Source organism: Larus michahellis, chromosome 10 (genome assembly GCF_964199755.1).
Source record: "Larus michahellis chromosome 10, bLarMic1.1, whole genome shotgun sequence".
Classification (NCBI taxonomy): domain Eukaryota; kingdom Metazoa; phylum Chordata; class Aves; order Charadriiformes; family Laridae; genus Larus; species Larus michahellis.
Window position 1 is genome coordinate 19,441,934 of NC_133905.1, and position 12,822 is coordinate 19,454,755.

At 38.6% G+C, this 12,822-nt stretch overlaps 1 protein-coding gene across 23 annotated transcripts in view; it reads left to right on the forward strand.

Annotated features, from left to right (window-relative positions):
- Positions 1–12,822, forward strand: part of DOCK3 (dedicator of cytokinesis 3) — a 220,321-nt gene that overhangs the window by 175,462 nt on the left and 32,037 nt on the right. For 22 of the 23 annotated variants that reach the window (XM_074603250.1, XM_074603258.1, XM_074603251.1 and 19 more), the window contains 8 exons: positions 170–228; positions 2,462–2,610; positions 5,220–5,305; positions 7,195–7,221; positions 7,341–7,436; positions 9,221–9,281; positions 9,782–9,875; positions 10,580–10,728. In XM_074603250.1, the coding sequence (XP_074459351.1) occupies positions 170–228; positions 2,462–2,610; positions 5,220–5,305; positions 7,195–7,221; positions 7,341–7,436; positions 9,221–9,281; positions 9,782–9,875; positions 10,580–10,728 (721 nt within the window). The remainder of the gene's footprint in view (positions 1–169; positions 229–2,461; positions 2,611–5,219; positions 5,306–7,194; positions 7,222–7,340; positions 7,437–9,220; positions 9,282–9,781; positions 9,876–10,579; positions 10,729–12,822) is intronic. The other variant, XM_074603252.1, reaches the window with a different exon arrangement.

The window sequence follows — 12,822 nt, forward strand, 5'->3', positions numbered from 1 at the left end:
TGCTTGGGAAATAAATAAGTAGGTGTCCTCATGCAGTGTTCAGTGATTAGTTGAGTTGTTTGACGTTCTTATGTTGAATTAAATATTAATTTCATTTTTATTGTTTTTTAACATCACCGCCTTGCCAGTTTTTGTTCTGCTAGGTAGTCGTCTATCTCCTCTCTTTCAGATATGGCGATATGAGGGTGATGATGGCATATGAGCTCTTCAGCATGTGGCAGAACCTGGGTATGTGTCTCCTTCCTCTGCCCTAACAACCAAAGCCAAAGTAACCCTGCATTTCTGCTGGAAATTTTTTTTTAGCATCATAGAATAGTTAACTTCTCTTAAGAGTTGTAAAACCAAGCAACGCTTCTCTTCTCCCACCAAAAGCTCTCTTCTGCACTCATACTTTTTTATCTGAAATACGTTCCTATGACTTCGAATGCTTTCTTGTCATATGTGGAAGTGGCATGTTTGGCTTGTTTTGACACGTCAGTGACAGTTTTTATGTATTTGCAAATATAAACCCAGCTTTTTCTAATCCCTTCGACTGTGCCGCAGTCAGGTTCATATGGAGATACACTCTGACTTTTCTCTAATCCATATCTGTAAAGCAGAAATTGAATTTTTCACAGCTATAACCAACTTTATAATTTTGTAGATGATTCAAAAGCCAAAAGTTGTCATGATTCAAAACTATAGGTATGTGTGTTTGATAATAAAGCCCAGAAGTGGCATACAGTAAAGTTCTTTTTTGGTATCTTCAGGTATTGGTATGCATAACAAATTCTATGTTGCCAATTTAAAAAGAAAAGAGAAATTAAAGAAACTACACAAAATAACAAAATTCACAATAACCCTGCCCACAATAATGCAATGGTTGTGATAAAATTTCAACTTCTGCAATTCATTTGACCTTTTCCTACATGTTTTTATTAAGAAATAAAGCATGTTACAAGATGGGGAAAAATATATCTTGCCACAGGTCTCAAAAGGTAAATGGAGAATTTTCATCTAGGACTTGTGCTTTTAGAAGTGTGCTGAAGCAGTCTTGGCTTCAGGTAATTCAGGATTTTATTAATAGAAGAGCCAAATTACATCTCTACGGCATCAGAGCAAATCCAGCTGGCCAGTATCCTGTCTCCATCAAGGACCAAAAATGAATACCTGTGGAAGTGTTTGAGGAAAAGGAAGGATGTGGTATTCTAGAGGAAAATAAAAAATGTTTGCTGATAGAGATCACAAATGATACAAAGCTCTGAGAGCAGGTAAATCATTAAGAGGGCAAAGGAATGATACAAATCAGGTTGGATAACTTGATAATGTGGCTGCAAGCGTTATGTTAAAAAAGCCAAATATGAACATTTTTAATGTAGGAATATAGGTAGGAGTGCTATTCAAGAAAACAGAGACTACAAATGTATCACGCTAATAATTAGCTGAATGGGAGCTACCTGCAAAATGCCATGAGTAAAAAAAGACACCATAATCTTTGAGAAAATATGTAAGAATCTTGAGTAAGAGAAGAGGGATGGTACTACTGCCACAGGTTTTTCATAAGTGCAGTTGATTCTAGAATAGTTTGCTGGGTCCTGCCTTCTACAGCTCATTAAGAAAAAAAGAAAAACAAAAGAAGAACAAAACCAAAGACAGGTTGGACAGAGTTCAGAGAACAGTCAGGAAGATGGCTATAGAAGTAAGAAAACGCCTTATTATAAAATACTGAATTGTATTGCGCAACTAGGATGATGCAGCCAGACTTGATCACAGTTTCTAAGCATCTGTGTGGAGAACAGAAGGTTCTCCAGTGCAACAGAGATCAAATAACCTGAAAATGGTGCTAGACAAATTCAGATGAGAAGCGAGAAGCCTGTTATAAATACGAAGATACAGATACGCATCGTTGAATGTTGTTCTGATTACAGCTATTCTGATTTATTCCCTGCGACTGCACAGTAAGCATGCCACAGAAGAGATTGTTAGCGAAATGCCGTGGGTTTCTGGTGCTGAGCAGCAATGCAGTTTGGTCCTAAGTCAAGGTCAGGTATGAAATTGAGACTCCCATAGCGCTGAGGATGAAGAGCTCTACAGTTCTTTGAAATCTAAATATGTTCCATTAAACACGATTGTTCTCACCAGCCCTTTCAAAATCTTCCTAAATTAGAAATATCCGTGGCCTCTTTTCCCCTCGTTGGTATGTTTTGGATTGGTTATTTTTGACAGTTTGAATTCCTTTGCAAGTAAAATGCACTGATAATTTTTGCTGAAGGCTTTCACAGTGAAATTAAAAATGCTCTTAGAGACTTTGCAAGGAACGGTGTAAAGTAAATATTGTTTTTCCAGTCCTTTCAGGCAAAGAATGTGTTTGATTTTCTAATACCTACTACTTTGTGTATGTCATTATTGCAGGAGTTCCCCATTTTCTCAGTGACACATGACAAAGGCTTTTATTTAATTATAGTTGCTTTGTGTTGTACAGGTGAGCATAAGATTCACTTTATTCCGGGAATGATTGGCCCCTTTCTTGGTGTTACACTTGTTCCACAACCAGAAGTCCGAAATATCATGATCCCCATCTTCCATGACATGATGGACTGGGAGCAGAGAAAGAACGGCAACTTCAAACAGGTGAAGTCGCTTCCCAAGCATTTGTGGTATTATTTTTCTTGCTCTGTCTATCTGCAGTGTCCAGCTGGAAGCAAGGAGTTTGTATCTGTTGATCTGTTTCTTACTGTGAGGATGATATCATGTAAATGTATGAAAATAGAAAATTTGCAGCATAATTCACAAACTCTTACAAGATTCCCCAGATTATTTAAAAAGTGTACTTTACAGCAGGCTGCATTTCCCATGAATGTAGAGAAGAGAAGCAAAATGCCCATCATCACATTGGAGGTGAGGAAGAGAATTTTAAGTAGTGGGCTCTCACTGCTCTCACTGGCTCCACTTAGGTGATCAGTCAACCATTAAATGTGTCAAACTGAGAAGCAAAAATGGAGATGTAAAGATTTAGCCAGTATTTGTGAAAGTACTTTGCTTCTCTGCCTTTAATTTCAAGCTAGGAAGTGATATTGTATAATGAAATAATTATACCATGCTTTGAAACAGACTTTGTGACTGTATATTCTTTAAGAAGCTGTAGCAGCTCTCCTGGAGTGGTTTTGCCCAGCAACAGTTCTGTAGTTTCCACCTGCTGTGAGCTCTGATTGCAAACTGGGGAGAGGAGTCTTCATTGTTTTGTTGCCCAGTCATGGTCAGAGAATTGCTTAAATTTTCCACTGCAAAACAGATCCTTGAAGTGCAAAGTATTAATAATGAAGGATCAGTTTGGACTGGATCCTCAGACAACAGTGCATCATTGTCCCTGTGTTTGGGGCAATACTGAGGACAAGTACCTGCAGACAAGTGCTCTGAAGTAGTAAATGCTTTTATTTAACTTATTATAATTCACATGTTTATTTATTATCCACAATCTCGTTAAAATGCCAGATCTAATCTATTGAGAATAACAGACCCCTCCCATAACCTGACCTGTTGAAGGCTGTGTGGAAAAGTATTGCCAGGAGCTTAAGTTGTTTCTTCCTCTTCAACTCCTTTGATTATTCCTGTTATTATTACTATTATTATTACAGTAGCATTTGATCATGGTCCTTTTTGCTGTTTTAGCATAACAATACAACAGTCCCTGCTCTGGCATTTACAGTTATAAAGTACCTACAGTCATCTTAAGTTTCTGGATCTGTTTATACTTTCTGTATCAAGATGAACTCTTCATAATCTTCATTTTGTTTTTATATTCATTAATATATTCTAAACTAGAGCTCCAAAAATATTTCTTAAATTACCTGTGGAGCAAATTGCCACACTGTTTTATGAAGCATATATCGTAACTTTCTAAGATTAAAGACAGAATAATCATCTGTATTAGTGAGAATAAAATAAATAGTTAAATAGCACAAGATGTATTAAACCTTATTAACGTAAGCTGCTGGAACCAGGAAGTGATTTGCTGTCCCGTGTACTGCCAGGCAGCTGGACAGATGCATTACTGATTTCTGTAAAGTCACTGTAGATCACAAGCACAGAAGGGGATAGGGGGGTTTAATTTTTAGCTTCTCCTTGCTTTTTGAATAAAATTGGTTGTCAGAAAACATAAAATTCCTGGAAATTCATTTTCAAGCCCTTTTTTTTATTTTCTTCAGTAGCTCATGTTTTAACAAGGTTATTTGTGCAGCAGTACTGGCTAACAATGCACTCTGATTCATGGACTAAATCAGGTCTCCCTTTAATGATTTCAGCGACAAGAGCACCAATTCCATTTGTGTGCCACCGGGTGATTTGCTTTTCCTTCTCATCTTTACTTCCTTTGCAATTTGGCAGCTGAAGAACACAGAGAAACTCAAACTATGCTTGTCTTTAAATAAAAACAAGCCATATTTCTACAAACAGTTTGAACCCTTAGGAACCTTTGTCTTCATTAGTACTGAAAGTATGTTTTCTACAAGAATTCCAAGGCTACCTAAATTTTTTTTTGTTTAATGTTAGATATGTTGATTTCTGCACTTGAATTAATTTTATGGGAATATCTGATATCAAACTTGATAAAAGGATGTACTAGACTGGGGAGGAAATGAAAACATACTCAAAAACCTTTGTAAGAGAAGAGAAGCATGATACTGTTGTGGCCTTTTATAGAAGTGTGAAAAGAAAATGCATGATATAATCATAGAGAGGTGTGACGAAACGGGGTTTAATGAGCAAATAATCTTGCAGTGTAATGAAGCCTGGATGACTGGAAATCAATTACCTACCAGCAGAACCATCACAGCAGGCCAGTGGCGATCACGCCATGAATTAGTTTCTCTGCATGAGTATTCTGTTACAGTACAGGATATAGTTTATCTGACACGCTGGTTCACAGAAAGTGTGTCTGAGTGATTCATTTGATAAGAGAATAAATGTCAGAGATTCCTGTGAAGCAGCAGCATTACCTCCCCTGGGATGTTCACTTAGACCCTGATAAGCAAAAGGATAATTCAGTTTTAGTCTTCCAGTTTCACTGAAAAATGAGAAAAGTGTGTCCATTTACCTGAGCCACAGAGAAATAAATCGCCCACACATCGAAGTGGGCAGCCCCAAGGCATGAGAAATAAAATATTCTTCCAGTCCGCCTAATGTTCAGAGCTCTTGTCCTCTACGTGAACAGCTAATTTGTAACCAATCACTTCTTCATCCAGGTGGAAGCTGAGTTGATCGATAAGCTGGACAGCCTGGTATCCGAAGGAAAAGGTGATGAGAACTACAGGGAACTCTTCAGCCTGCTGTAAGCTATGCCGGTTTCTGCTCCCTCTGTGTGGTGCAGGGTCAGTGAAAGGGTCAGAGTGGTGATCTGTGCCGCTGCAGCCGCGGTGCTGACCTGCACAGAGAGCAGTAAGGGGTTTTTGGCAGTTTTTTGTGACATGGCTTGTTGAAATAGAAATACATCCCTCTAATTCTGAAAAGAATATAAAACCCTAAATTCTTCTTTGTCATCTTTCTGTAAAATCTAATATAAGGCTGCAGAAGTAAGTAGTTATCATCCTCCCATCAAAAATTGATTTGCTAGAGGAGCCAGTGCCTTTTTTTTTTACATAGCAATAAGTGAACTCATGGCCTCAGGGTTGTTCAGAGAAACAGTGTACTACCTAGAGAGTCAGGCCTTGTTACTGCAAAAGAGATTTTCCTCAGCATTTTTCTTTGCTTCTTCCAATTTTTGAAGGTCATGTTTTGGTTGGCTGAACGGTTGCAAGTTGCTTCCTCCAGAGTTCATCACGGCCTGTATTTCCACTCCCTTCCACACCAAAAATCCAGTAACGCATGAGGATACACTTCAAGACTTTACATCAGACTCTTCCCTTAGTTATCTTTGATTACTGACCTGTCTTCAAATCTCATTTCCAGTGATCCTACTTTATTTCAAATGGACTTATTTGGAACTCTGAGAGTCCAAAGCAGTTAACCATAGATCTTTTAGTATTCCACTGAGCCGCAGAGATCATTAGCAGAATTTTAGCCGTCTATTCCAGACAATTTTGTGTGGCCCCCAGTAGCATGCTGGCAGTTTGAGGCACAAACCTTTGTTTCGCTAGAACCAGTATTTGCAGTTCTGAATTTAGAATTGCACATTCATTCATTTTCGAGCTAGATAAGCCTGCCCGTGCTTGGGAAGCATGTAAATGTATTCAGTTTTGATTTGAGCACATTCAGCCTTGGGAAGTCTGGCACTTTGTGTGTACAGATAACATAAGTCTATTTCAGGGATAAAGGAAATAAAATATCTTTTTTTTTTTTTTAATCATTCACCTGGCAAGAAGAATATTGTGCGTTGCCTTTGCTCCAGTTTGAAGACATTTGTTACCCAAAATGTCAAGAATTCAGGTCAGGGACTGTAACTTGTTACTTATTTTTAGATGATAGAGACGGCATGTATTACCGAAAAACACAGCCTGGAAGTCCAGGAACCTTGTAGTTTATATTTGCTACTGACTTTTCTGAGAACAATATGAAATTTGAGGAAGCAATTCCGCAATTCCACAAAGTTAATAAATGCTGTGTGAAATAAAGAGTTGATCCTGAATTCTGCTGTCTCAACTATACTGCTGAAATGGGAACTGGCTCCCTCAGCTGGAAATTATTTCAGTGCAGAAGAGTTTGCCTCTTGTGAGGACATGTATGACACCCAACAACATTTCCTTCCTCTTGGCAGTATACAGGTGGCAAGTTCCTTGACCAGAGATCCAATCTGAGGAAATAGGCATGTAAATTTGCTTTTTTTTTTTTTTTCACTTTTTAAATATGATTCTCAGTGTTCTCACTCTCGCCTTCACTTATCCTTCACAGTTGTCTCCCTTATTGTCTAGTTTGCTGAGAAGGACAAGATTGCCTTTAGTTACTTAAAATTTAAATAAATTGTGATTCAGTGTTGGTTGGTTGGTTGCTGATTAGAGATGAAAATTTATGTAGGGATGTGCAAAGAAGAGGTTAGGCTTAAACTCCCTTCCAACTTCTGACTGCTGTTAGCAGTATTTAAGCCACAGGTAATAATGTGGGAATCAACTGTTGCCATGAGCATTGCTCTTTTTCATAGATTTTTCAATGGCAATGTGAAGCTATTTTTCCTTCTCCTGTCAATTCTGTAATTTCCTTGTCTTTGCTTCATGCTTCCTGGAGTAGAACCCAGCTCTTTGGGCCTTATCCCAGGTAAGATAGTAATTCTATGAATTGGTTTATGAGGGAGAAAATAAGTCGTCTGCAGCTGTCTGCATGCACAACACTATTTCCCTGGAAGCCTCATCTGCTGTCCTTTCACCTCCGAACAGTTTGCTGGAGAAGATTGAGCAGGAAACATGGCGGGAGACTGGAATCTCTTTTGTTACATCAGTTACTCGACTCATGGAGCGTCTACTTGACTATAGGTATCTGGCAACAACAGTAATACATTCTAAGTTGTAGAAGTTTGTAAAGAGGTAGTACCAAATTTCTTTTCTACAGGGAATATTTTTACTGTTTATCAAGCTGCATGCTTCTCTCATGGCAAGTATTCTGTGAGCTCATCACTGCTGGGCTCTGCGCAAAGATCCTAATTCCATGTCTCTAGAGCCCCAGGTCTCATTCTTGTATGCTCGTTCCTGATAATAGCAAAGAGAAAGAAATCTTTTAATTTGCAAGTTTTGTACTAAGGTTTATTCAGGTTGCTAAATGATTCATTCCTTCTATCATTGAAATGATTTTGCCTAATTCAGCAAAATAGATGCTAAATGCAAGAATGATCTCACATGCCTCGCTGAACCAAGGCGTGCTGAATGCCTCGTCCAGAGCTGCAGGGCTGGCAAACGTCTCCCCTGAGGAGAGTCTGAGAAGTCAGCTGGTGACTCACGTGTGCAAGACTCCACTGTAAATTAGGCAGCTTTTCTTTAGTTTTAGACTGAAGTTTGCAGGACTACTGTGTCAATAAGCTGAGCTTTGACTGAGTTACAAGAAAATATTCTAACTTCACATGCACACGCATATACACACACACACTGGGAGCTGTTTTTATGGAATGACAGACGATTTGAAACTATATAGAACTGACCCAAATATTTCTATCTTTTACCTACTGACAAAGAGTTCAAATAACTTTTTCTTTTGCTGCTGCTCATTACAGGTGAAAACCTGGGACTAAGGCCGGATATTCTGCAATCCCAAATTCTGCTCCCTGCCTTTTTAATTAAATTTTTTAATTTGGTTATCCTTAGCAGTTTGATCCAATCTCCTGTTTGTTTCTGGCTGCTGTACAACTCCTGTGCACGACCAGTTATCTCAGACACATTTAAAGAGAATGCAAGGGAGCTCATTTTTTTTTTTAATTAAATTTGGTATCAACGCAACTTTGATACACAGATATACATTTTTATGCTTAATTGAGCAGCAGATACCAGGTTTTAATTGACTTTTTTTTTTTTTTTTTTAAATACACAGCAGTTTTTTTCATTCCCAGAACAGAACAGGGAACTGCATCAGCGTTTGGAAACCCAGAGGCTTGGAGCCCAGCTGCCCGTTGGCTCTCACAGTAGTGTGAGCTCAGGACGGTTTGCTGTGTCACTGCTTTAAAAATTTTGTCTCTCTTTCACAAATGAATGTGACTTTTTCAATTTAAGATTAGTAATTCCTGAAGCCTTTAACTTTTTGTATTGCTTGGATAGATACAATTTCTAAAATATTCCAGAAAATAAAGATAAATCTTGTGCTTTAACTTAGCTATGGAAAAGTTAGTAATCCAGTCTAAATTACTCAGGTTGCATCTCTCAGTGTGCCAACACTACATTGGATAGCTGAATTTATGAAAGGTAATCCTTTGATTAGGAAATCACTGAACATTAACACCTGGATAAATAATACGGTTTCACTTTTATAGTAGATATTTCATTCAGATGATTTTTGGCCACTATTATCTAATTTTTGTTCAGATTCTTGTAAGAAATAAAGTAGCGGTCATTTTAGGGGCTTGTTCTCAGGTGCAGACATGTTAAAGGACACTCAGTTCTCATCCTTTAAACCATAATATGGAAATTTTTCTTAGAGGAACTTCATAAAATAAAGTATATGATTAACTGCTGTGTGTGATTCAAGGAAACTCTGGAGGATAAGATAGCTTCAAATTTATTTTAAAAGGACTTCTTTTGCAGATATGTGTTTCAACATTGCTCTGCTTTTGTAGGGACTGTATGAAAGGAGATGAAACAGAAAATAAGAAAATTGGCTGCACCGTTAACCTTATGGTAAAGATGTTTCCTTTATCTCTGTGTGATACTGTGCAACGTTGTCAAAACTGGGATGGGAAAGGTGGGGACAGGAATCTGGGTCAGGCAAGTGCAGCTGCAGAATCTGAGCACTGGGAGTACAGAACAGAAGGACAGGGGTTGTGGGGATCCCCTGGGGGGCTCTGGTCCAACACTCTGCTTAAAGCAGGGCCAAATAGGTCAGGTTCCTCGGAGCCTCGTCCAGCTGAGTTCTGAGTATCCCTGTGACAGAGGTTCTACAACTTCTCCCACCTTTTCTTTCAGCTTTTGACTACCTTCACTTTGAAAAAAAATCACAACAGGATAAAATTAGTGGGTTAATTCACTCATTAGGGTGAATGTGAAAAGAATTCTTCCCGTTATGCTAATAGTGTATTCTCTTTTCAATACCTTTATACGTACACAGATGCTGCAGATTGTCTTGAATGAAGGAAGTCTCAATAAGAATAACAACAACAACTCTCTTTTTAACTTCACAGAATTTCTATAAATCCGAAATTAACAAGGAAGAGATGTACATCCGCTATATCCACAAGCTGTGTGACATGCACTTACAGGCTGAGAACTATACAGGTTAGAAAGATGTCATACGCGGTCTGTTTGCAATCCTGGGGAAAGTTTGTGACTCTCCTGATGTTATACTCCAACACCTGATTCATTCTTTTGAAAAAAAATTGTCTGACTAATTTATGGCAGTTGGGAAGATAAGAACAGAGGTCCAGCCCGTTCCCTCAAGTTAAATGATGTATGTCTGTGCCCACGCAACCACGCAACTATTCTGTTAGACCCCGAATTTTACATTACAGTGTTCTATGAGGAAGATTGACCAAAAAAATCACAACAGAGGAATCAAAATTAGAGAAAGATTAAAACCACAAAACTACCGTTACATTATTATCTGCCATATATCCTTGCATTTTAGTGTTTAGGGAGCACATAGAAACTGTATAAACTCTAATTCTGTGTTGTCCACGCGCTGTTTACAGCTGCAGGCCCCAAATGTAGTTACATATCTGAATACCTGACTGTGCATTTATGTTAAGTAGCTAGTACAAAGAAACTTGACAGATTTGTACCTAAAAATCGGGTTCATAGGAAACAGCTTTGTGCTGCTATTTTAAGTAATTGAATAATTGAATGATCATCTAAGACTTCAGAATTTTTTCTCAAATTGTAAATCAGAAATTCCAGACTGCTTAAGAAACAGATCTAGTGACCTATTGGATGTATTTATTTGTCGTCATTGATTCAGTGTTCAATAATTGCATTTCCAACAGAGGCTGCATTTACTTTGCTTTTGTACTGTGAGTTGCTTCAGTGGGAGGACAGACCTCTGAGAGAGTTCCTGCATTATCCTTCTCAGTCAGAGTGGCAACGTAAGGAAGGTCTGTGCCGTAAGATTATCCATTACTTCAACAAAGGGAAGGTATGCCAACTTCTTCTCTCTTCCAGCAGCTTCCTTCCCTTTTCCTGACTTACTTAGGGCTTGCAAGCCTGTCATCTCAATTCAGTAGTCTGGAAGTAAATTTATATCAAAAGTTTTTATAACTTGATAAATTGCTTCTGGGTTCTCTGGACGAAAAAACAGATGACAATATGGATATGGGTATTTCATTCTGCATTAACGTTTGGATCTAGTTTAGGTAGGCCAACAGGAAAAACACCAAAACTTTTTTATACCTTTAAACCAAACTTTGAAACACCCGATATGGCAGAGAGCTCTATGAATGCTGGTTCCTTAGTTTTGGGGGGCGGGATTGCATTTTGTATTTATCTCTGGAATGCTGTGTTATGACTCACTTAAGGACTTGTTTTGTTTCTAACCCGCAGAAGTAAATGGCAGGCAATGCACTGCAGGAGTTCCTTTATTAAAAAAAAAGATTTAATTCTTTTCAGCGTCACTGCTGTTTTAAAGTAGCTTTCAATTAAAGTGCAGATCCATCCATTGCACAAGAAAAAATCAGTACATTTCAATTTCACATATTCGGTATGTTTTCCTAATTTATTTTTTTTTTTAAATTACTGCAGACGTAGGTGTTAGTCCCTTGTGTCATGGCATTTTGGGAACATTTCAGAGGTGAACCTGAAAAGTGATTATCATCTGTCAGAACATTTTCAGCTTTTTCCCTTCTCTAGAAAAATTCCTACAGCTTGTATTATTGGAAGATAACGTCTGTATATGCGCCCCAGGGTTGTTTTGCCTGTGATGGCAGTGTCAGTGGCATTAAATACAAATGCGATTCGGTTCGTATGGGTTTGCCTTTCCAGATAATTCTTTCCTAGCCCTGATAATATAAAGTTGCAATCTGGCAGAGACATTATCTACAGAACCTGCAAAAGGAAGTCAGATTCCTGTGTGTAGGAAGAAATGGCCTACTTATGAGGAAGTGATTAATTAAGAAGAGTTGGGTTTTTTGACCGGAATTGTTCTTTTGTAATAATACTGCATATGGTTGTCTTTTCAGTTTCAGAAATTTTCAGGGTTTTTCAGACTGGACTTTAAAAAAAAAAAATTACTAACTTGTGCAAATATTGCAGCACTGTGCTGTGTGACTGGACAAAGGTGATACAGAGACTATGTAATACAAGTGAGCCTGTATTTTTGACAAAACCAGGCCATATATGCACTAAAGGGGAGTAAAAACTTGACAGATATAATTTTGCTGTAAAACTCCTAACGGATTATAGAGTGTTAACCTCTTGAGGTTATCCCCACTGGATGTTTTTGGAGTTACTTGACTTTGTGTTTTAATCCTCCTTTGTTATAAACGGTAGCTGAATGACTAAATAATCCACTTAAGCAGTGTATATGTCACTCAAACCATGGAAGTGAAAGATGCTGAGAAGCCAAATCCTCCTGCTGCTTTTCAGCACTCTTTCCACAGCTGTTTAAGAGGGGAACGGCTCAGGGAATGGAAGAAACTCACCTCCCTCAATTTGTGTCTGATCGTTTCTTTCTGCACTACCCTAAGACAGTCCCTCCTCAGGTCCTGAAGAGTGCAATTTGTTGCTCCGTGTCCTTCAGTTGCATTTCTAGAGTTAAGTTTCTCACGCTGCTCTTGTAAGGGGGTCAAAGCACCATGAAAAGGGTGTAAAAATTCTGCATTTCTTAATGGAAGAATTTTCTCAGCACAGGAACGCGGGAAAACTATGGCCACAAGACCGTCTTGTGAGTTTGACACAAGGGGTGTGCCGGTGGAGCGCAAGGAGTGCTGGCACGGCCCATGGCAGGCCTGAAGTGCCGCAGCGCGGTGCAGAATTGAGTAACTTCCATTCTTGATAGTGTTGGTAGCAGCCCTGTGCTGGGACAGAACAAGGTGTTCCAAAGTGCTTTTAGCCTTCACTCCAGTCATGTGCTCCTTCCTACTGGCTTCTGCTGTGCTTTGGTTTGCGGCTCAGTCAGCAGTGTGTGCAAGTGCATAACTCTAAATGAAGATTTTATTTTTTTAAAACTTGCAGTTATTATTTTGTCTGTTAAAACTCGGGGTTTTATAGTTGAAGACTGTGAATGGAACAGTTT